Here is a 24,110-nt window from a genome sequence, read left to right as displayed (position 1 = left end):
TTTATTAGTAGGTACCTTAGGTAGAGCTAAAAACGGTGGTAAATGGGTGTAATGACTGATCCAGCCACATTGGCCCAATGAATATGAGATGTTATTTCGCATGCCATTACTTCGCATGCTATTACTACGCAGTTATTACTTAGCAATAACCGTTACTACGCAAGTTTTTACTTCGCATACCATTACATTGAAAGAGTTAATGTATGTGAAGTAAAAACTTGCTTAGTAATAAAAATGGTATGCAGAATAACATGTCATATTTTTTTTTAAAAGGTGTAAAACACAACACTATAGAAAATACACTACCCTACAACTTGAACTTGAACTTGAACATCTAAAACACTACACTACCCTAAACTACTGAAACACCACTACACTACCCTAAATAACTACCCCCTGCACTAACATACACATTCCCCTACTCCGCTCCCTACACTCATTCACAACCCATCACAACCCCCGACACTACACTAAACACTAAAACAGTAAACTACACTACACTAACACTACAACACTACCCTAAACCCTAAAACACTACCCCAGCAGGGAAACATCCTTTACAACGCACTACCATTACGACGCAACTTTTACAACGCAAGTCATTACAGCGAATTGCGCTGGAGGGCGCTATAGGATAGGGAATAGTTTAATTACTATCCAACACCTTCCCTACTATCCACGGGGACTGGAGTTGGAATAGTAAATTAAACTCATCACTATCCAGCGCCCCCCAACGCAAGTCGTTGTAATGACTTGCGTTGTAAAACCTGCGTCGTAATGGCATGCGTTGTAAAAGCATGCGTTGTAGTGACATATATCCCCCAGCACGACCCTGCCCCTTGCCCCAGTCCTGTCTCAACTCCCAAACACTACCCTAAACCCTACACTACACTAACCCCACAACACTACCCTAACCCTAAAACATTACCCCCAGCACGACCCTGCCCCTTCCACCAGTCCTTTCCCTAATCCCAAACATTACCCTTCACGACCCCCTACACTACACTACTCTGCACAAACCCCGCCACTACCCTAACCCTAAAATACAACCCTACACTACACTAACCCCACAACACTACCCTAAACCCTAAAACACTACCCCCAGCACGACCCTGTCCCTACCCCCAGTCCTGTCCCTACACTGAAACACTACCCAGCACGACATCCCGACACTACCCTAAACCCTAAAAAACGACCCTACACTACATTAACCCCACAACACTACCCTAAACCCTAAAACACTACCCATAGCACGACCCTACCCCTACCCCCAGTCCTGTTCCTACATTGAAACACTACCCTGTACAACATCCCGACACTACCCTAAACCCTAAAAAACTACCCTACACTACACTAACACCACAACACTACCCTAAACACTACCCCCTGCAGGACCCTGACCCTACCCCCAGTCCGTTCCCTACTCCCAAACACTACCCTTCATGACCCCCTACACTACCCTACACCCAAATACACTACTCTACACTACACCTACACAACCGTCCCTACTCCCAAACACTACCCTGCAGGACACCACCTTAACCCGTTGGACGCTCAGGACAAGCTCAGCTCGTCATGAGCCAGGGTGCTCATGACGAGCTGAGCTCGTCATAACGGTCCGTACGCTCGCATGCGGGGCTAATTCCCTTGCTGTGCTGAACGTTCTTAGAAACGGGTGTGGCTGTGCCGAGCTCAGCTCGTCATGAGCACACGGCCACCGTGGCTCATGACAAGCTGAGCTCGGCACGAGCAACGGACGCTGTGCGCGCCCCCCTGGCCACCAGCACAGCGGGGCAATTACCCCCGCGGCCAACGGGTTAAAACAGTACCCTACACTACACTAACATCAGAACACTACCCATAACCCTACAACACTACCCCCAGCACAACCCTGCCCCTAGCTCCAGTCCTGTCCCTACTCTACACCAGACAAACACAGGTACCCTACCCTACACGACCCCCAAAACTACTCCACACTACACAAAGACAGGTACACAACCCTACACAAGTACACAACCCTGCACAACCCTACACAGCCCCTACACGACCCTAAACAGCCCCACTTACCTCTTACCACGGGTGATTCCAATCTTCTCCCCCTTCCTGCTTCCTCCGGCATCCTCTTTCGTGAGCTTCCTACGTCCTCGCCTGCACTCGGAAAAGCAGCAGACCCTAGGAGCAAATGGCCGCCGTGACGACCACCAAAAGCGGCGCCCGCCCCGTACGCATGCGTTGTACAACGCATGTGATGTACCAGCATGCGTAGTAAAGGCGACGCGTTGTTACATCGCATGCGTACTAACGCATGTGTAGTAATGGTACGCAAACAAATGTCCGCGCACTAATGGATGTTTCCCTAGCCCAACATGTTTCTGCCCTCTAATGTGTCGTTACCAGTCAGGGGCATTCATCGGCGCAAAGAGGATCGCTGTCTCTACTTATTACCCTAATTGGAGGAAGTGTAAAGTGCACAGTTGTCAAAAGGCAATTTCCTACTTCAAGAACCAAAATAGTTGATATTCTTAAAATAGAGCAATTGACAAAAAGAATTCCATTCCATTCCCTTGAGTTAAGATGCTCAAGGGATAATCTTACATGCAAGGTCAATATACAAGCACACAAATGTGCGGCATTGCTTGAATGACACTTCACTGCAAACACAGGCAGAGCACTTGTGTTAGGCAGACGTATGCTTAAATCACACAGAATGTCGGCTTACCCTAAATTTTGGGAACTAGAGCATCATGGTCTGGTTGGAGGGGGTATCCTTTGTAGTCAAACACTATAAGTGAGGTGAATGGTGGATATGAGGATCACAAACCCCGACTGAACCACCATCTACAAAACCACCACTCATAGGGCTGTATCTACCTCAAAAGTGTCCCATATATATTTATATCCCGTAGCTACCTCAAATATCATCGAACATACAGTTATTATGTTTTTAAATATATATATATATATATATATATTACCTACTGGCGGTCGCCAGTAGGTATATATAGTTAGGATTTTTTCTCTATGGGATTTTTGAAAATTCTATGTCTAATAACTTTGGCGTTTGTGGACGGAATTGGATGAAATTTTCAGGAAAATGGAACATTTTGTTTCTGAGCAGCCCCTGAAAATTTGGGGGGGTTTTGTCAAGGGGGGGCCGAGAAAAAAGGGGGGTCCCAAAACGTGTTTTTCCCATTCATTTTTCCATAGGGCGGTTGGACTCACTTTTAGCTCGAACGGCTGAATGGATTTCCACGAAACTTGGCAAAATTGTAGATATTGTTTGCCCGATGTGCCTTTGCTAGGTCTCAAGATATGTGCTCCTGTGAATTTTGAGTAAATTAGGTTTAAAAAAAGATATATATCTAGAGCCGCGCCCGGTGCGCGTACCAGGGAGCGCTCCGGGCGCGCCACGCGACTTGCGCACGGCAAGCTGATTGGTTCTCGGGTGTCTGTAAACATTCGAAACAGTCCGCAGCGGCCGCCATCTTGTGTCTCGGTAGGATTGAGACAAAAGAGGTGGCAAAAATCAAAGGGGGAAATGAGCAAAAGGGGGCAGGGTACACCCCCCTGACCCCCGATTTTCGCGGGGGGGGGGGGAGCGCCCGGTACGCGCACCGGGGAGCGTACGGGGGAGCGTACCATGGAGATAAAAAATGACAGACTTTTTTTTTTATTTTAAATAGCATTTTTTTATAAATTGGAGGTAGTTCTGAAAAGAACTTTTTTTGGTTTTTGTTGTTTTATATTTTTTTAGACTTTTTAAAACGATTTTATATTTTTTTGGGATTTTTGTCAGGGGAAAAACAAAAACAGGGATTCCAAAACTGCTCAACAGGAGCAAAAAAATGTGAAAATTTAGGGACTGGCAGTGCAGCGGTGTTGCTGTTTCTTTATGGCAATGAGTTCAACACTCTGCTCTCCATAGCAGAGCAGTTCGTCACACTCCGTGCACAGAAATTTGATGCCTGCAAACACCGGCTGTGTGTTAGGGACCATTCTTCCACGGGGTGGTCCCGAAGGTGTTGCTCCACCAGTGGAGGTGCTGCCGCCATCTGTGGGTAATTTCCGTGCCAGCTCTCTGACACTCTCCCTGGCAAAGTTGTTTGGGTGTCTTCTTTTGACATGCCTGATTAAATTGGCATTTCCAAAACTATATTTTTTCAGAGGATTGCCTCTGGATAAAGTACTACCACATATTTTGCAGGTTACTTTGGGAGCATTGACTTTTTTTGTCCTTCAGGGATGTCATAGAATTTCCAGATGAAATGGTCTTTTTTCTTCTGCTGAGGAGGGTCCTCGTCTAAAAATCCGTCGGAATCACTGCTGGATGACTCTCTTGCAGCCATTGCTGTAGATCAGGAAAGTAGGAGATGAAGACAGTACACAGAACAGCTCTTGCTCTCTCCAAGTACAAAGCAATAGTGAGAGAAATGGGTGGGTTTCACACAATTTGGAAAAAAAAAAGTTCTGAACCAATGAAAAGTGTTATTTTAAAGTCACATGGTTTGACGCGCTTACGCTACGCGCCCCCCGGGCGCGTCCCGGGGCGTGTTTCATAAGCGCATCGGGGCTCTTACGTTGCGCGATCGCATGCGCTTCCGGGTGCGCTTACGCGGTGCGTCATAAGACGCATCTCGCGGCTACGCGATACGTGTCTTATGACGCAAGGCGTGGCGGCTACGCAATACGTCACGATGTTGTTTTCATTCGCGGCAATAGCGCTATCGGGACGCTCATCAGTACGCGCCCCGGGGCGCGCCGCAAGATTGCGCTTACCCGTGCGTTCACCAGTCCGCGCCCCGGGAGCGCACCAAAAAGAATTTAAAAGAAAAAATGACATAATTATACAATATAAAATTCGCTTTAAAATTTATTATTATAAACATTTGCTATTAAAAAACCTATGAAATTCACTGAAAAAACCATAGGTTATAGACCATATATAGTTAGGAATTAGCATTTACAAAACCATTGAAATTCACTGAAAAAACCATAGGTTATAGACCATATATAGTTAGGAATTAGCATTTACAAAACCTTATTTTACTCACACAAAACCATTGAAATTCCATATATAGTTAGTTGCACTAACTATATATCGCGCATTTTGCAATCCACTGCTGATGATGTCACATATTACATCATTCATGACATGGTCAGTGACATCACTGATGACATCACTGATGACATCTCAAATGACATCACTGATGACATCACTGATGACAACATCCAGTGACTGTATGTTTCTGTAAAGTTAAAATATGTCTTACATATTGAAGAATGAGTGGATGTATAAGTGTCTGGATGAAGGATTTAGTAGGTGCATGACTGACTGTATAAGTGAGTGATTAAATGTGTCTCACTGAGTGCATGGGTTAGTGACTAAACTGTTTTAAATTGTGCATCATTGTGTCTGTTGTTCTGTAATCTGATGCATGTGTTGATCATTAGCTATATGACTAACTCTATGGGTTATTGATTGGTTGCCCAAGTATTTGTATGGGAGACTGAGTGTGTGTGTGGGTGTCTGGGAGGTGTATGACTCTGTGCATAGATGTGTGAGCAGTTGATTCACTAGATGTATGGGTTCAAAAGTGCATGTGGAAATGGCTGTATGGGCGGTTGACTGTGTGCATGAGTGTATTGGTGAGTGAATGGATATCTCAGTGCTACATGTCAAAGTAAGTACATATGTAAAACACAGTACATGTGAGAGTTGAAATATATAAATAACTGTGCATAAGAGCATCGTATCATCACATGAATGATGTCATCAGTGATGTGATCAGTAATGTCAAATGAGATGTCATCAGTGATGTCATCAGTGATGTCATTTGAGATGTCATCAGTGATGTCATCAGTGATGTCACTGACCATGTCATGAATGATGTAATATGTGACATCATCAGCAGTGGATTGCAAGTGCGCGATATATAGTTAGTGCAACTAACTATATATGGAATTTCAATGGTTTTGTGTGAGTAAAATAAGGTTTTGTAAATGCTAATTCTTAACTATATATGGTCTATAACCTATGGTTTTTTCAGTGAATATATATATATATATATATATATATATATATATATATATTCACTGAAAAAACCATAGGTTATAGACCATATATAGTTAAGAATTAGCATTTACAAAACCTTATTTTACTCACACAAAACCATTGAAATTCCATATATAGTTAGTTGCACATATATATATATATTGAAGCTCCCTCGTTTTTGCACCTTACTTCACGCACTCAAGGGACGGGTGCTTTCGCGGGCGGTGCCTCCCGCTGTAAATTGAAGCTCAGCCTTGCCTCAGATTTCAAGAAAGAAAGAGAAAGCACTCTCAGGAGCGGGTTCACAGTTTTATTTTAAGAACCCACAGCGACCAGACGCGTTTCGGCGTTTTGCCTTTATCGATGGTAAAATGCGCGTCTGAGGCAGACTATTTTATATTCTCTTGCTCGTGCACATGGTAAACATGGAAAGAGGACGAGAGAGCGGAAAACAAACCAAAAGTATGAGCGCCATATTGGCATGTTCATATACTTCGATGTCGATAGATTGTCTACAATGTATCAATGCAGACGAATACTAAATTATCATCCTGCTCCCAATTCATAGACATTGAACGCAATCATAACAATGTCACGAAACATTTTAAATATCGCCCTGAATGGGCTTGTTCTATCCACTTTGTCCTCTTAGCATTATTATCCTGAAATCTTGCCCTTGATGGGCCGTGCCTTACACAAACAAATGTTACTATTTACAAAGGTGCCCACATATATACACATATAAATATTTACAAATACATTTTCCTAGTTAGTTACAGTTAGTTCTAAATTTTCATGACCAGTTTCTTCTATCTTACAGTAAACAATTACTTATTTCCCCAAATGTACCGCCAATTCTTCATGGGTATTAAGGCCTTCCGGGTGTTTAGTTTGTAAGTCTATGATGTAGCGGGATTCTAGTCTCCGCAACATCATTAGCCTATCCCCCCCTCTAGGGGGTACCGGGACCTGGTCCAATACAAAGAATCTCAGCAGTTCCCTGTCGTTCTTATGTTTCTGTTGAAAATGACGGGCTACCGGGTAGGCCATGTCACAGTTTTGTATGGCCCTGCAATGCTCCAGGACCCGTTTTTTGGTCTCATGGATGGTACTTCCAACGTATTCACACGGACAAATCAGGCAGTATACCGTGTATGGAGTACTGCATGTAAAGAATCCTTTGATCTTTTTCGGTTTGTCCATTCCTGGGACTTTGTATGAGGAAACCTTTTTACTACTGGAGCATGCTTTACATTTTCCGCAGGGGAAAAACCCCTGCAGGTTCTTAGACAGTTGGGTGGGGTGCTTCTTGCCTAGATAGCTGCTTGTAAGCGTATCTTTCAGTGACCTCGCCTTTCTAAAGGTCAGTAAAGGTTGTGAAGGAATGTCCTGACCTATTACTGGGTCTAATTTCAGCAGGCTCCAGTTTTTCTTGAAGATTGCCCTTAGGTCCCCTGCATCTTCAGAGTATGTAGTTATCATTCTGAATTTTCCACTCTCAACTTTCTTGTCTTTTCCCTTGAAAAGTTGCCCTCTTGGTATTTTTTTCACCCTATCATAAGCATCTTGTAGGGTACGTTCCTCATAGCCCAGTGCGCTAAATCTCTTGATGCATTCTTGGGCGTGTCTCTGGTAATCGATCTCTCTAGTGTTATTTCTTTTGATCCTTAGGAGTTCTCCAAAAGGAATACTCCTTATCAGACGTGGGGGATGGCTACTCTGCGCGTGCAATATAGAATTGCCCGCTGGTGGCTTACGATACAATTTCGTATAAATTGCGCCCTCTGTTACACATACCTCTAAGTCCAAAAAGTGTACCGAGGACGTACTCATTTCAGTAGTAAAGTGTAGATTTACCACATTGTCATTCAGTCTATTTACGTACTCCACGGCTGTTTCTACCGGCCCCCTCCAGATCACAAAGAGGTTGTCAATGTAACGATGCCAGGTAACAATATTTTGTGTCCAGTTGTGGTTGGTCTCTCCCCAGGCCACCTGCCCCTACCACCAGCCAACAAATAAATTTGCATAGCTGGGGGCGAAGCAGGTGCCCATCGCGGTCCCCGATATCTGGCGATAGTATTGCTCTTGGTACAGGAAGATGTTGTTACGCAGACTGAATTCTAAGAGTTGTAAGATCATTTCATTATGTGTGGTAAATTTAACTGATCTATTCAGCAAAAAGTACTTCACTGCTTCAATTCCATCAGCGTGCGCAATGCACGTGTATAGACTGGTGATGTCCATTACAATCATTACGTCACCCTCCCTCCACTGCATAGCATCAATGGTTTGAACAAAGTCCCTTGTGTCCTTCACATAAGACCTCAATGACATGACAAAGCCTGAAAGAAAATGGTCAATATACATGGAGACATGTTCTAAAAGACTCGACTGTGAGGAGACAATCGGCCTCCCTGGTGGTGCTAGTATGTTTTTATGCACCTTGGGTAGGTGATAAAAACATGGAACAATTGGGTTCAAAATCCTCAGAAAAAGATATTCTTCAGTTACAATCATGTCTTTTTCATACCAGTTCTTAAGTAACGCATGACAGTTGTTTATGCTCATTAGATAGACATTTTTATTTGTTTTTTCATACGACAGCTCGTCTCACAATTGTCTCAGGGCTTCCACCTTGTAGGCCTCGTAAGTTTGAATCACTACGTTGCCGCCCTTATCTGAGGGCTTATATACAATCGTGTTGTCCCTTTTCAACCCATCCAGGACCTGAATCTGTTCGTAGTTCATATTGCGTCTCTTGGGTCTCCCCCGTTTCTTATGTCTCAAGTTTATGAGTTCCTTCGTGACCACATCTGAGAAAGTGTCAATAATGTCAGTTGGCATCTGTGGTTGGAATGTAGATGTGGGTTTAAACATGGTAGGGGCGCTTACTTGTTCCACCCCCCCTATTCCTGTAGACACATCTTGTTCCATTTCCAAAACGTTTTCATTTCTCAGATCTTCGAGTACTTGCATACCCTCTAGGTCATGGCCCACCAGTAAATCTGTTGCTAAAGTTATTTCTTTAGAGGTCTTATCTCTTCTAGGCTTCATTTTAAAGAACTTATGAAGTTTGAGCTTCCTTACGAACTTAAATAAGTCAATACGAGTCTGTGTATACTCTATGTTTTTCTGAGGACAAAAGGAAAATCCCAGCCTCAGAACTTGCTCTTCAACTGGGGTTAATGAACGCGGGGTCAAATTAATAATAGTGAGGTTCTCACCTTGATTCTGTTCGTCGCTGTTTATCTGCGTTTGTGAAGCTTCTTCTTGCTCCGGGTTACCGGTGGAGATTGTCTGCCTTTTTCGCCAGTGACCGCCCCTCCTCGTTGGCCTGCGCTTCTTTGGTCTGGTGGTTTGCCCCTCATTTTCTGGAAAGACTGCCGCATGACTCGAAACTCGTCTTGAAAAGGAAAGCTTTTGGTCACATTCTCGCGGCCATCCACATTCTCTTCCTCCGATAATTCCGGAGTGGTTACTTCCGACTCTGATGTCTCGGTTTGAATCTCTGTATGTTGTTTAGCCTTTTCCCGCAGCGCTTTTCGTGGGGCATCAAATCTTTTGGCGAAGGTGATTATCCTCCCTTGTGCGTAATCACGCTCGTCCCAATCAAAATGTTTCTTGTTTCCTCGCTCTGATTTTGCCTTCATATTTTTTCAAGCGTTTCATCATTTCTTCCCTTAGTTCCTGTTGTCTTACTTTGTCTTCATCTTTAGCGATTTCCGTCTCCAGATCGTCAATATCCTTTTTCGTACGTTCGTGGTCGCTCCACGCAAATTTGATCAAAATTAGTAGCATCCCCTTGCATGAGTGGGCTATGAATTCCGCCCATTCCTCCAGCAGCTTGGGGTCAGGATTCTCATAGGCTGGGATGGTATATATGCGGAGGCCTCTTGGTACTCTATTGACCTCCACATAATTTTGTAGGGAGGTACCCTCCCACCATTTACGAATCTCTCGTTCGTTCAGTCTCTCCAGCGCTGAGAATCGAGTTGCTAGCGTGGTTGCTATACGATCGTCTTTTTGTGTATTGGGCACACTCGTAGTTGGTCTTTTTTTAAAGACTTCCAGCGCCGCCTCACAACGCTCCGAGTTATTACACATGGTAACTCCGTAGTTCTCCCAATGAGTTCACTGGAAATTTGGATTCCCAAACTTCGGCTCCTTTCGTCCCACCGTTCCGCTGATTACATTTCAATCATTGTTACGGTTCTCCGGGCGGCGGTGCATGAAGTCATAAATTGAAGCTCCCTCGTTTTTGCACCTTACTTCACGCACTCAAGGGACGGGTGCTTTCGCGGGCGGTGCCTCCCGCTGTAAATTGAAGCTCAGCCTTGCCTCAGATTTCAAGAAAGAAAGAGAAAGCACTCTCAGGAGCGGGTTCACAGTTTTATTTTAAGAACCCACAGCGACCAGACGCGTTTCGGCGTTTTGCCTTTATCGATGGTAAAATGCGCGTCTGAGGCAGACATTTTTATATTCTCTTGCACGTGCACATGGTAAACATGGAAAGAGGACGAGAGAGCGGAAAACAAACCAAAAGTATGAGCGCCATATTGGCATGTTCATATACCTCGATGTCGATAGATTGTCTACAATGTATCAATGCAGACGAATACTAAATTATCATCCTGCTCCCAATTCATAGACATTGAACGCAATCATAACAATGTCACGAAATATTTAAAATCTTCTCCCCCTTCCTGCTTTCTCCGGCATCCTCTTTCGTGAGCTTCCTACGTCCTCGCCTGCACTCGGAAAAGCAGCAGACCCTGGGAGCAAATGGCCGCCGTGACGACCACCAAAAGCGGCGCCCGCCCCGTACGCATGCGTTGTACAACGCATGTGATGTACCAGCATGCTTAGTAAAGGCGACGCGTTGTTACATCGCATGCGTACTAACGCATGTGTAGTAATGGTACGCAAACAAATGTCCGCGCACTAATGGATGTTTCCCTAGCCCAACATGTTTCTGCCCTCTCATGTGTCGTTACCAGTCAGGGGCATTCATCGGCGCAAAGAGGATCGCTGTCTCTACTTATTACCCTAATTGGAGGAAGTGTAAAGTGCACAGTTGTCAAAAGGCAATTTCCTACTTCAAGAACCAAAATAGTTGATATTCTTAAAATAGAGCAATTGACAAAAAGAATTCCATTCCATTCCCTTGAGTTAAGATGCTCAAGGGATAATCTTACATGCAAGGTCAATATACAAGCACACAAATGTGCGGCATTGCTTGAATGACACTTCACTGCAAACACAGGCAGAGCACTTGTGTTAGGCAGACGTATGCTTAAATCACACAGAATGTCGGCTTACCCTAAATTTTGGGAACTAGAGCATCATGGTCTGGTTGGAGGGGGTATCCTTTGTAGTCAAACACTATAAGTGAGGTGAATGGTGGATATGAGGATCACAAAACCCGACTGAACCACCATCTACAAAATCACCACTCATAGGGCTGTATCTACCTCAAAAGTGTCCCATATATATTTATATCCCGTAGCTACCTCAAATATCATCGAACATACAGTTATTATGTTTTTAAATATATATATATATATATATATATATATATATATATATATCGCAAGCAAATAACTCCATCCACTTCCACCAAAGCCTCGGCGGCGAAGAAGGAGAAGCGAACCACTTCTTTGTCAGGCAAGATGTTTTATTCAACCTTCAGCAGCAGTCAACAGATGACGCGTTTCGGGCTCAGGCGCCCTTGATATATATATACTAGCAGCCCGTCCCGACGTTGTCCGGGTTTAAAATAGAATGTGTGTAATAGGCAAGGGAAATTTATTTTAAAATCTTACGCTAGAGAACATTTTTAGCATTAAGTGTCACAATAGTTAGGCATGTGTGTGCATATACTGTGAGTACCTCGGAGTAACAAGTATTAGCAGATGTCTCTAGTGTGTATGTACTCCACTTCCGTAGGTAAGCATGTGTGAAAGTGGCATTCAGTTGTAAATTGCGTGTCCCCGCAAGCACGCTGAATCGCGTCATCCCCCGCTTGAGGCCGGCTCCAGTTTTGTTTGATGTAGTGATTGTGGTGTAAAGTCATTGATGCAGAGAGTTGAGTGGGTGACAGCGCGGGCTGGCGACCCTGCGCGTGTGGGAAAGTGCAGTCAGTTCAAAGGTTAGTGTCCCAGCAGGCGCGCTTAGTCGCGTCATCTGCCGCTTGAGCCCGGCTCAAGCCCTGGTTGATGTTGTGCGCCTGGTGTCAATTCGTTTATGCAGAGAGTTGAGTGTGTGACAGCGCGCAGGAGATGCTGCAGTTAGTGTCCCCGCAGGCACGGTCCTTTATGCAGAGATTCGAGTGGCTGACAGCGCGCAGGATACTGTGCAGTTATTGTCCCCGCAGGCACGATCAGTCGCGTCTGCCCCCGCCTAAGCCCCGGCAATTGCCACGCCCCTTGCTCCCACGCAATTGCCGCACTCATTGGCCTTGGCCACGCCCCCAGCACACGCCCCCAGCACAACGCACACGTTTAAGGAACACTTTTTTTTGTCGTCATGCCGCGCCCCACCCACGCCCACGCCCACGCGGGACTACTTTGCTGGTAAGGTTCTTTTACCTTTCAAGTGTATATGGTGGGCATCTGTATAGCCTATGTCCTTCTGCTGCAACTGCCCTTTCCAATGCTGTATTGGGTGTGGTGATTGGTGCTGTGGTTCCTGAGATGACCCGCCTCAAAGGTTTGGGCTCTCTCTTTATAATATTAGTATGGATTACTCCACATGGAACACGTTGCACTCGATGACTTGCCAACTTACCATATCTTCCTCACAACTATATCACCTGTATATCTTGATGTCTACTGTATATTTAGTTTTTCATACTGTCACTATGTATCTATCCTTACAATTATGACTCATGCAGTTGCAGATGTGCAAGTGCTGTGAAGCACTCTGATACCTTTGGGTCAAGTTCACGCTAAATAAATAAATAAAATAAATAAATAAGTATTACTTTTATTTTGAGTTGAGATAATGTTACCGTCATTCATGGTCTCAAAGAGAAAAAATATATATGTATAAAAATAATCTGAAATGTATCCATCCATTAGAGAGCAAAAAGAAGTCATGATAATGTATATGGCGTGAGACTTGATTCCGCTGTGAATTCAATAGGAAACACTGAATTGTTACCCCATTAACAAATTACCATCGTCAAATACCCCAAGCACTCATAATAGTGGAATCTCCTACGACCACATTCATACATACCGAAAATGCCCAGAATCATTGGTGGCTGCGGGGACATCCAAACACAATCACACAGAGAGGTCATAAATTCCATCTCAAGTGTGGGAGAGGACTTACTTCATCAAGAGGTATACCTGGTGACAGAATGCTGGGCCTCCAAAACCTGCAGCCACTGATGTGGGTCTATGCCCGGGGCAGGGCAGGTACAAAAGGAACAGGGTAGAGACAATGGAGCTCAGATTTCTGTATTTTGTTTACCAGGACTGTTGTCCCTGGGAGTCCTGGTGGATAAAAATGAGTGCAAGTGGTACCCACCGGCAACTGCTGTCAGAAATTAAGCACTGTTTTGAAATATTCCCATATCTCTGTCTTCCTGTGTATGCCATGTCTCCTAATGGCTTCCTGGGTGCTCCCGCTGCCTTCCCATGCTCAAAGGGTCTTTCTGCCTACTCATCTGTCTATGTCTCCCAGGTGTCGGGACCACCAATGTTGCAAACACCTATGCTGTCCTTGTTTACACATGCCCTATCGGCTAACCTACACGTCTGTCTGTTCCTTTTGACCTAAGAATTTGTTATGGTGCCAGCACAAATCTGTAGGATTCAGCAGAGTCCATCTGGAATAGGCATATAGAGATGATGGGTTAGCCACAATAGAGGGCCCAGTGAGATATTGACTACAAGGGGAGCTAGGGGCGAAGCCCTCTGGACATTGCTTATGTGGCGTTCTTTTGTGAAACCCAGGATATGCATTCTTCTGTGTCGGGTGTGATTTGGGAGAAAGCTTTATTCCCGCACAGAGAGTAGTAGTGCCTGGGATTCCAGCAGTGTTTGCAGTCAGGAGATGCCCGTCATGATATATGATGTTATGACCTGCTGACAGGTTAAGGACCTGTAGACCCTCTCTCATGAACTGTGTCCAGGGGGTCACGTAAATGTTCGCTTCCTGTAGGCCTGCCGGGGTGGTGTCATTCCCTGGCTGCCAGTCATAAAGCAGTGTGCTCGGTTGGTGTCCACCTGCAGTTGTTTGACTCCTTCTTTCTCTTTCTGATGAATTGGGGATTCGATGTAGGACGGCACTTGGAGTCAAGTTGCTAACTAGATGAGTATTGCTTGATTCCTTCACATGTCTTCTGGTGTTTAATCTTTCCCCTGTCAGGTTTCTGCTTTGTTAAGGAGTAATTCAATACATTATGGATGGAAGGTGTTGGGCATGTCACATTCTTGACACCTACTAGGCCTGTTAAACGGATGAAAGTGACACTGTGATATTGAAAAACCACTTTTTGAGAGACGCAGTAGGATTGTTTTCCTCAAATGGAAAATAATGAGAATCATGTGCAAATAGTCATTGCCAACAACATCAATCGTGTGTGTTGTCTACTGAGGTATGGTTGATTGATAGGAAAAGGTGTGTGCATGGTTATGTACATAAATGCTACATCCCACCATCACAAAGAACACGAAGGACTACATTTGTATCTTATCTGAGAGGCTACTGATTTGGAATTTCACTGGCCCTCTGTCCCTGCCGAATCATATTGTGTAGGTGTGTCAGCAGGAACACACCGCTCACACCTACAGATCAATGAACACCAGTGAAAGCTGAACAGGTTACTCATACAAGGTGCCAATATCACAGCAACATCGCAATTATCTGCAAAGAAACAAATATAACAGTAAACACAAATCTTTTCAATATTCACCCACACTAGATATTAATGAGTGCCACTCTAGAGTTGGGCCTGACTCACCGAAATTGACACCAACGTGCACGACTTTACCATCATTTGTTGTTTAATATTCTAAAGGATTTTGACGAGTAATCATTGATTCAAGCCAGAAAACCAATAGTAGGCTCAGAAAGCCTTCAATTCAGACGTGTCAAGCCGAAGCAGGGAGTGCGGTTCGTAACATGGTTTTGAACCTCTGTAGAGAATATTTGACACAACTTTTAGAAGGGGTGTAAATTGTCATTTTTTTAATTTGCTCGAACCTGGTCCAATGGCATAGGTGCACTTTACAACAGAACCAGACTACATTACACATTTTCTAAGGCACAAGGAGATTAAGTGATTTGTCCACAATCACAGGATGTTGAGCCGAAGCCTGGATCCCCATGTTCTAAAGTCAGCAGCTCTAGCCACTACGTCACAACATTATTACATTTCTTTTGGAAAACGTACTCTTCTTGAACAAACTCCATTTACAAGACCATTTCACACAATTAACAGCATAGACAGACCTACTCTTGACCAACATGCAAATAAGTTAAATTGTGTATCACTTACTATATGTCAAACTAGTGAGACATTTACACATTTTGGGTATTCTTAGGTCTTGCTGATTTATTTTAAAGTCCAGGCTGTAGAGCACATAAAGCTGTAGCTACCCATTGCCTTGTACAATTTAAATATTTTTTTAGGCTATTCTCACTTTCCAGCGACTGATATCTAATGTTAAAATTGTACCAATAATTTTATACAAAGCCACCTCTGAGGTAATTTTCAACATAAGAAGCTGGAGACAACAAATTTAAGGAGAGAAGTCTTGGGGTTACCAGAGAGTGCAGATATTCCAGTCTGAGCATGTCCAAATGGGGGAATGAAATGCCCCCAAAAGGTTATTTTAAAATCTGGCTTAACGCACTCCCACAAACCTCAGGAACCAATGAGGTTAGGATGAAGAGTTTAATCCTATTGTTAGACTCCAGCACGACTCTTAGGAAGAAGAAGAAAAATGGCAGCCAGGGGGCAGTGGACTCCTTGTTGTGTCTGCGGTGTTTTGGGTACACTGCACCCTTGTGACCAGCTGTTCTTCTGCAATCAGCCAAAAGTCCTACTCCACAGCTCTACAACCGAACACAGTATAATACTGTCTCCTTATGGGGCGTGCTTACGTGTTGCAATATGAACATTGCTAATTTATTATCAGTCATAAGTAAGATCTTTCATTCATTCTGGGGAACTGGAAAGTGTTATCGGCTACGCAAACATAATTTTTTTGACTGGTCAGATATTTTCTTGATCTATATGGTTCAACTCACTTAGGGCAATTTATAAAACTCCAAATGTGCTGCTTTGTGGCATTGAACTTTATCATTGAAGACCCATATTGTAAAGAAGTGATGACTACTGAGAATGAACATATTTACCTTTGTTTTTATTAATCATGAAATAATACAGTTAAATATGATATGTATATGTATACGATGGTCAGGGTGGATAACCAACACAGTTATTTTCACTTTCATTAGTTATCATTCCTTTACCATATACGTCTTCAACTGTATATTATCCTAAGATATAATATCCTAAGACATAGGCTTTCTATTTTTCTAAGTAATACCTGCGGGGGGAGGGGTGAGAGAAAGAAAAACAAAATACACTTGCCTAATCGTGTCTCTCCTCCGTCTTCTCTGCCGGCCGGAACGGAAGCAGGAAGCACACAGGCTCCCCTAAGCCAGTCACAACGCTGCAATGCAGTGTTGTGATCGGTCTGAGCAACGTGGTTCGCTGCTCAGACAATAAGTGCAAATTGCGCATGACTGTTTGGCCGGCCCAAGATGGCCGGTCAAACTGTCATGCGCACTTACAGTATACCCACCACTCCTCCCCGTGCTCCTCTCTTAGCAGAGCGGCCCAGCCCCACAAAACTGCTTCAGCAGGGACATATAAAATTATAATAACATCATGTTATTATCATTTTATTTTTCCTTTTTTACACTGCTGAAAAGCAGTGGGGCGACGCTCCTCCGCCTTAGCGGAGGAGCCTCCACTGAATAATACTCTCCATTATTATTAACATAATTAAATATATTGTTATTAATATAACTTGGTTCACGTGACAGGATACCTTGATAGCATGGTTTCTAAAACCTCCTAAAGTACAGGTTTAGGCTTGTTTAGAGGCTAAAATGCACTTAAAGGCCTTGACCAAGGAAGCATATCTGACTCCACTCAAAACATCCAAATAAAAATTGAGGAGAGATGTAACTGAAACAAGTATTGGCAATGCCAGTAGTTCTTGCTTATGAATGAAAGTGCCCTTTGGGTCATTGAGGCTCAATAAGTCATCATACATGCACTCTGTCACTCATCTTTACACTCATGCATCTCAATAATCCACTGACATTCTTGCATTCTCCCTCTGACACAGCCACGATAAAATACACACAATCTCACATATGCAAGATAAATTAAAAGAATATAAGTAATTTCGTTATTGTGAGCCTATGCTTACAATAACGAAACTAACAGAGCAGTGGGTATATGTGTTGCAAAGGTATGGTAAACACATACAGTCTATTGTTGTTTTAAAGTTTAAGCATAGCCGCTGCATTTAGAACCAACATGTTGGCCATGTTGGATGGTAAAACAATAATACGCGATGGACAAAAGTCTTCCATAATGGTCTCCTTGGATGTATGACGATACAACGCGATCATTTAGATCACGGGACATTACATTTCGGTCTTTACAACGCAAGTCATTACAGCGACTCGCGCTGGTGGGCTCTGGACTTAGGAATAGTATGATTTACTATTCCAACTCCAGCCTACGTAACAGTAGGGAAGGTGTTGTAATAGTAAATCACACTATTCTATCTAGAGCGCCATCCAGCGCAAGTGGTTGTAACAACTTGGGTTGTAATGACAGCGAAGTAAATGTATTGCGGTGTTTTGACCGTGTTGTAAAGGTCGTTTTCTGGTCTCCTTATTTAGAGGAAGTGGCCAGGTAGGGTGCAGAACACTGGAAACGAAATGAATGGAAAACAAATGACCCGTTAGCACTGCCTGCAAATCCATAGTATCCCATATTAAAAAAATTTAATAAGAAGAAGAGAAGCACAGAAACAAAAGGGTAACTATAAAAGGAGAAGATTCTAAACTAAATGATTGGCCAACTAGCCCTGATACTGAAGCACACTCATTTTCATGTGGATATGCACATATCATCAGAGAAAGCTGCTATTCACAGGAGAACAGAGCCAGTGACTGATGCAGACTGAATCCCTACCCTATGTAGTTCATTATAATTAGAGCTCCCGGTTTTATGGTATTTATATTTTAGTCATTTCCATCTGTATTCATCCATATTTTTTTTGTGCTAATTTTACCGGTATTTATCCATATTTATTTAAGGTTTTGTGAAAAAATGAAGCTGTAATGTGTATATTTCTGCATTTATTTAACCGGTTAACGTACACTCGTGCCAGAACGCCTGACAAGTTTCAATGATATATACACACTCAGATGATAAAATATGCACTAATAAGAAATCATACAAATTTTAGTATCAAGGTTGTGCAAATCATCTGCTGTTTAAGGCTCTTTATTAAATTTCCTTTATTTTTGTAATCCCCTTGCCTGTCAATCTGCACAGATATTGGCCTGGCAGTCATGACTGATATCATTTAGAATCACTCAAAAACAACCCAATTTCGGTTTTTATCCACATTTAAAAATAAATACAGACAGGAAAATAAATGGTTTTCGGTCTGTATTTATCTCTAAAAATCAGTAAAAATGGAAAACAGGGAGCCTTAATTATAATGGATGGAACAGAGTGTAAAAGACACTCAAAAAGACCAATGGCAGAACAAAGCTGACCCAAAGCCCTATGTATATCCATATGGGCCTATGTTTTTATATACCGATGTATGTATTATTTCATGATTTTTTTATTCAAGATCCTGGCAGACAGCTAAGAAGAGATACCAGCAAGAATTATTACAGTGCACATCTTCTTCCCTTAGAGTTTGTCAGAGCTGGTAACCAACTCCGAAAACCTTCCCTATAAAGGAAATCTGTGACATTTCATGTAAGACAATGTCTAACTGTAGGCATTAATACAGAGAAAAAACAATACACCATTAAGTACCTATTGTCTTTATCATATGCTTTTCACAATCAATATGTCAAGTCTACTGTGTTTATTGTAACTTTTCATTATAAACAGATCAAGAATAGAAAATGTATCATTGGCTTGTAATCATAACGTACTCAAGCCTACTGTCCTGAACGTAAGCTTTCCACAGGGTAACTATCTAGCATACAGTCATAAAAGTACAAATGTATACACAAATTATCTTAAAAAGCCTGTTGTCTTTAACACAAGCTTTTCACAATAAGTAGGCCAGGCCTACTGGCTTTGCCATAGCATTTCATAATAAACAGATCAAGCCTATGAAATCTGTCATGACTTTTCCCGATGATCCGATGAAGCCTACACTTTCCCACTGGCTTTACACATTACCGAATACCGGCCATTTCAAGTGCTCATAAACAGCCAACCATCATGCATACAGTTATAAAATGACAAATAAGGAGAAAAATGTAGCTTGCAAAACAATATACAATCCTTCTCAACAGGGCCTAAGAAGAATCAACACAATGAAGAGTTGTAGGCTTTGTCATAGTAGGGGATCTGTGCTAAAACCCTTGCGTTATCGGTGGGATTACATGTAACAAAATATCTGTCTATAGCCTGTAACACAATGGAATAACAACTAACTGTCAAAGGCTTACTGTGTTTAACATATGCTTTGCACAATTAACCCGTTTACCGCAGCGGACATTCCACCGCGGTGCGAGCGTTCTACGCAGTGGGCGGGGCTGCGTCGGCCGTTGGTCGTGCGCAGCACCCGAGAGGTAGTGCTCGCGTCTGCCAATGGCCGTCGTGAGCACGGAATGGGTTAAGAAAGATGCTTGATCAACTGCTTCTTTCACAATGTTTCATAATAAGCACACCAGACCTACGGCATCAGACATAACATTTACTAATTCACCAAACAGGTATATTTCTTGGTACCACAACCAATTCAGGCCTACACCGTAGACTTGTCCATAAGTAAACCAAAGACAAAGGCATCAAATTAGAAATGTAAACCAAATTATAGTTGTCTACGCAAAACAATATCTCTCCTAAGAGGGCCTAACAAGCCTTCTATATCCATGGTTTGTCACACAGGATAAACAACACCAAAACCATTGCTTACTAGATTAATCTGTGAGAGTCCATGTAACAAAATACCTATCTGTAATATAAAACAACAATCCACACTTAAAAGCCTATTGACTTTAACATATGCTTTTCACAATAAATATATAAGTCCTAGTGCCTTTATCATAACTTTTGATAATACGCAGTCATTGGCTCGCCACCATAACCAACTCAGTCCTGGTTTATAAGGTATAAGCTTTGGCACAAGCCAAAAAGTGTAATACAAGCAATCTCTTTAGTGGAAGCACACAAATTCAGCCCACTAAAATGTTGTAGTCAGGGGGACCAACATGGTGGAGCTTCAGCCCTTCTCTCAGCAGGACTCTGAAAGCTCTTTTTTGTTGATCCCATAAGGTCAGGCGACAATTACACTGTCCAGCCAGACCTAAAAATACATGAAGAGTAGTGTAGCCCTGAGCTCTCAAACACAAAACTGCACTCTGAAGTCTAAAGTTAATGACTGCCCTTCTCCTATCTGTGCTGCTGCCAGATAAAAACAAACACTGTAAATTTGCTAGTTATCTAAGTCAGTTTAACCCCTTCGATGCTTCCGTCGGCCAACGGCCATCCCGAGCACTACCTTTGTAGTGCTGCGCACGTCCGTTGACCGAAGCAGCCCCGCCCACTTAATTAAACCGCCGTATCGCGGCAGAATTTGCACCGAGGTTAAGTGGTTAATAGCATTACGATGCCATGTGTGCCCCGAAAATTCAAGCTCAGGCAGCTGGATAAAGAAAAAGAATCACAGCTGTATTCAGAGTAAGTCCATTTCTGTGGAAGCACACAACTTCTGCCCAATCAAAACATGTACTTCTGGTTACCAACACATGGGCAGAGCCTCTTAGTAGTGCTTCTTAAAGCCCTGTTTAAATGATCACATAATGCCATCTGAGCGGTCAGGGCAGACCTAAAAAGGACCATCCTCTTTTTCAGCTATGTCCTTCATGGCCCTCATATGTCAGATCAAACACAGCAATTTCCTTGGAGAAACAAGTAGACACCAGGGATACTTTCTGTGAAAAGAACACCCGCATACACTACAGAGAATTGTTTTTGCTCTGTAGCTCCTTGTCTGGGTTTTCTTCACAGTGTAATGTCCATTCTTGTTTATGGTGACCTATTACATGTTTGACTTCATATTTTGTGGCTCTATAATTCCTATTGCTGCTTCTATCTCTGGGAATTGACCCAAAAGTCCATTGGGTTTGTCTTTATTCACCTGTCATGTAGCTCCTTATTTTCGACCTACCCTTTGTATGTCTATGCTTCAGTTACAACTTTGATCGCGTTGTGCACAGAAACATAACTGAAAACCATTGGTTATTTTTCTATTTACTTTTTCAAGGTTTCCTGGACGCCCCGTGCACAGTTTCACCACTAATATTGGAACTGCATAGTTGACTTTGACCTTCTCCATGAGGCGATCAACACTTCTTCCAAGAACTTCTTCCTACATTCCACCTTCATTGCGCCTCCAGCCAACAGCCGCCACATCACTCCTCTCCAGTGTGGACCAGATCACGCCTTCTCTGTACCTCAGCAATGCTAGCGTGGCCCGCCACCGCGGGCTTCTCAATGCCAAGCGCATCACTTGCGTCATAAATGCCACACTCGACGTGCAGCGCCCGAGCTGGTCTGGTATGGACTACCTCCGCGTACCTGTGGCTGACCTTCCCCATGCTCAACTCTCAGATTACTTCGACCGAGTGGCGGACCGCATCCGGATGGTGGAACGGCGCAATGGTCGTACATTAGTACACTGCATGGCCGGGGTGAGCCGTTCGGCCACCCTATGTATGGCATACTTAATGAAATATGAAGGGGTCACCCTCAAGGAAGCCCACCATTGGGTGAGGTCCCGACGGCCAGCCATCTGCCCCAACGTTGGCTTCTGGCGTCAGCTGATGGCATATGAACGCCAGCTTTTTGGGAAAAACAGTGTGAAGCTGGCTGACTCTGCAGTGGGTGTTCTGTGAGTGACCGATGGAAAATATGACAGCATGTAAACCTTAGATTCAGTAAATAGTAGAGAAATAAAGAACAAAGACAATGATGCATATTGTATGCTAACACACACGCTGACATCCTACACAGTTTGCAGACCTTCTAGATCGAAATAGTCACACTGCTCGCCCAGTAAGAATAAACCCCTCTTGAAGCCACTATTGAAGCAGAATTCCCTATCACATGAACGAGAATGAGAAAAGTTATTTTGTGTCCCATGCAAAAAATGTTGGAAAGAATGTAACCACCTCATGCCGCAGGAGTGGTGTGTGTAGTTCCATCGTATTGTCTCAAGACTTGGGGTGGTAATACATAATTTTGATTTGTGTTTGTTTTGATATCCCTATGTGTGTGTTATGCGTTCCTGGGAACAATAAAGTAAAGGCGAAATCCTTCTCAGCTAGTAACTAATCCCACACGACAGAGGTCATTCTCAGTTAGTCCAGTTTTTTTTAGCCTAAAACAAGATGGTGAGAGGAAATGCTGCTGCTCTTTTAAACACCATTGGTCTCCAATCACACCTCCATAGTCTCTCCCATAGTCTCTCTCTGTCACTGCAGAAAAAAGAAAGACAGTGAAATGACACTAACCTAAAACAGACCAATAGGCAAAGGAGCTGATAATGGCATGATCCTCTTCGCTGGTGGCAAGATTTTTTAAGCTGTAGGCAAAGTAACATCTCTGAAGATGGAATCCTATGTGGCTGTCTGATTTTACCTTAGATAACTTTCAAACACACACCAATTAGCCCCAATTCCTTACTTTATGAGTCCTCACTTATTTATTTTCTTTTGATTGGCACAGCCAGCCTCAGTGCCATTTCCTACTGACGGGACATCTGAAAAGGTGTTAGGAAAAGGGACAAAATTAGGGCTCCCGCAGCAACCAACAAATATCGTGATCCACCAACAGCAACACTATTTTATCTAAACAGCCATTACTAGGCAGCAGGGACTGTTGTGTAAACTCAGGCCCCCCTCTTCTGCATCTAATCCGACTTCTGCATATACTTGCATTCCTAGATTTGTTTAACCTTAAGGTACCCACTAAAAATAGAAGAAAGTAAGTTTGTGTATCTCAAATCCTGTTCCCCAGAAGAATGGAGGGAAGACTTGTCTATTCTCATGGCTTGGGCTCTTAGCACCTGTGTGTGCTTGCTTCTTCTCCCTCATTGCTACAGTAAAGTTTGGATCCAGCCAGTTTATGAGCCTCGCTGAAGCCATGCCATATTTGCAACACCCATTTTGACGGCTCTTTTGTTCCTCTGCGGTGCCAGTTTAGTCTTGGAGGGGAACAGACGTGGACATCTGGAGTGACATAGAGGGGGCAAGGACACTGATGCGAATGGGAGGCACTAAGTGCGATGGCGGAAAGACACCGAGAGGATACTGGGTTGGGAATGCAATGATAAGGGCATGAAAGTGACAGTGAACAAGGCATGGAAGAGCATGAGGGACGTAGACACAATGAGTCATGAAGCAGGCAGAGAAGCACAGGGGGCATGGGTGGAGGATGAGCATATGGTGGGAGGGACAGAGAATGGTACAGGGAGACATACTAAGAGTAGAAAAAGGGCTATGATGGTGGAAAACCGTGTTGTCCTAGAGTGGACTAAGTTGGAAGCAGGGTAGGCAATGGTAGGGTGAGACACACATCAGGGAGTAGGGAAGAAAAGGAAATAAGTGCAATAGGTGTGGATACCCCAGGAGAAACCCATTCCTTTCTCACATTTTGTGCATAGCGGGGAAAGGGGCATTCAGAACTGTGTACCATAAGAAATCTGCAGCATCTTATCTGAAGACATCGGGCATGGTGTCTCACATTTACTAT

General features: G+C 43.4%; 1 protein-coding gene across 1 annotated transcript in view; it reads left to right on the top strand.

The window, feature by feature from the left end:
- The window catches only part of LOC144762406 (dual specificity protein phosphatase 14-like), a 39,247-nt gene extending 16,779 nt beyond the window's left edge, over positions 1-22,468 (top strand). Inside the window, exon 2 of the mRNA XM_078647588.1 lies at positions 21,622-22,468. Coding sequence (XP_078503714.1) covers positions 21,692-22,252 — 561 coding nt within the window. The 5' untranslated portion in view covers positions 21,622-21,691 and the 3' untranslated portion in view covers positions 22,253-22,468. The remainder of the gene's footprint in view (positions 1-21,621) is intronic.
- The last annotated feature ends 1,642 nt before the right edge of the window (positions 22,469-24,110 follow it).

The sequence above is a fragment of the Lissotriton helveticus genome, chromosome 6 (assembly GCF_964261635.1).
Source record: "Lissotriton helveticus chromosome 6, aLisHel1.1, whole genome shotgun sequence".
Lineage (NCBI taxonomy): Eukaryota > Metazoa > Chordata > Amphibia > Caudata > Salamandridae > Lissotriton > Lissotriton helveticus.
Note: the sequence above shows the minus strand (reverse complement) of the source record. Positions and strands in the feature narration are given on the sequence as shown.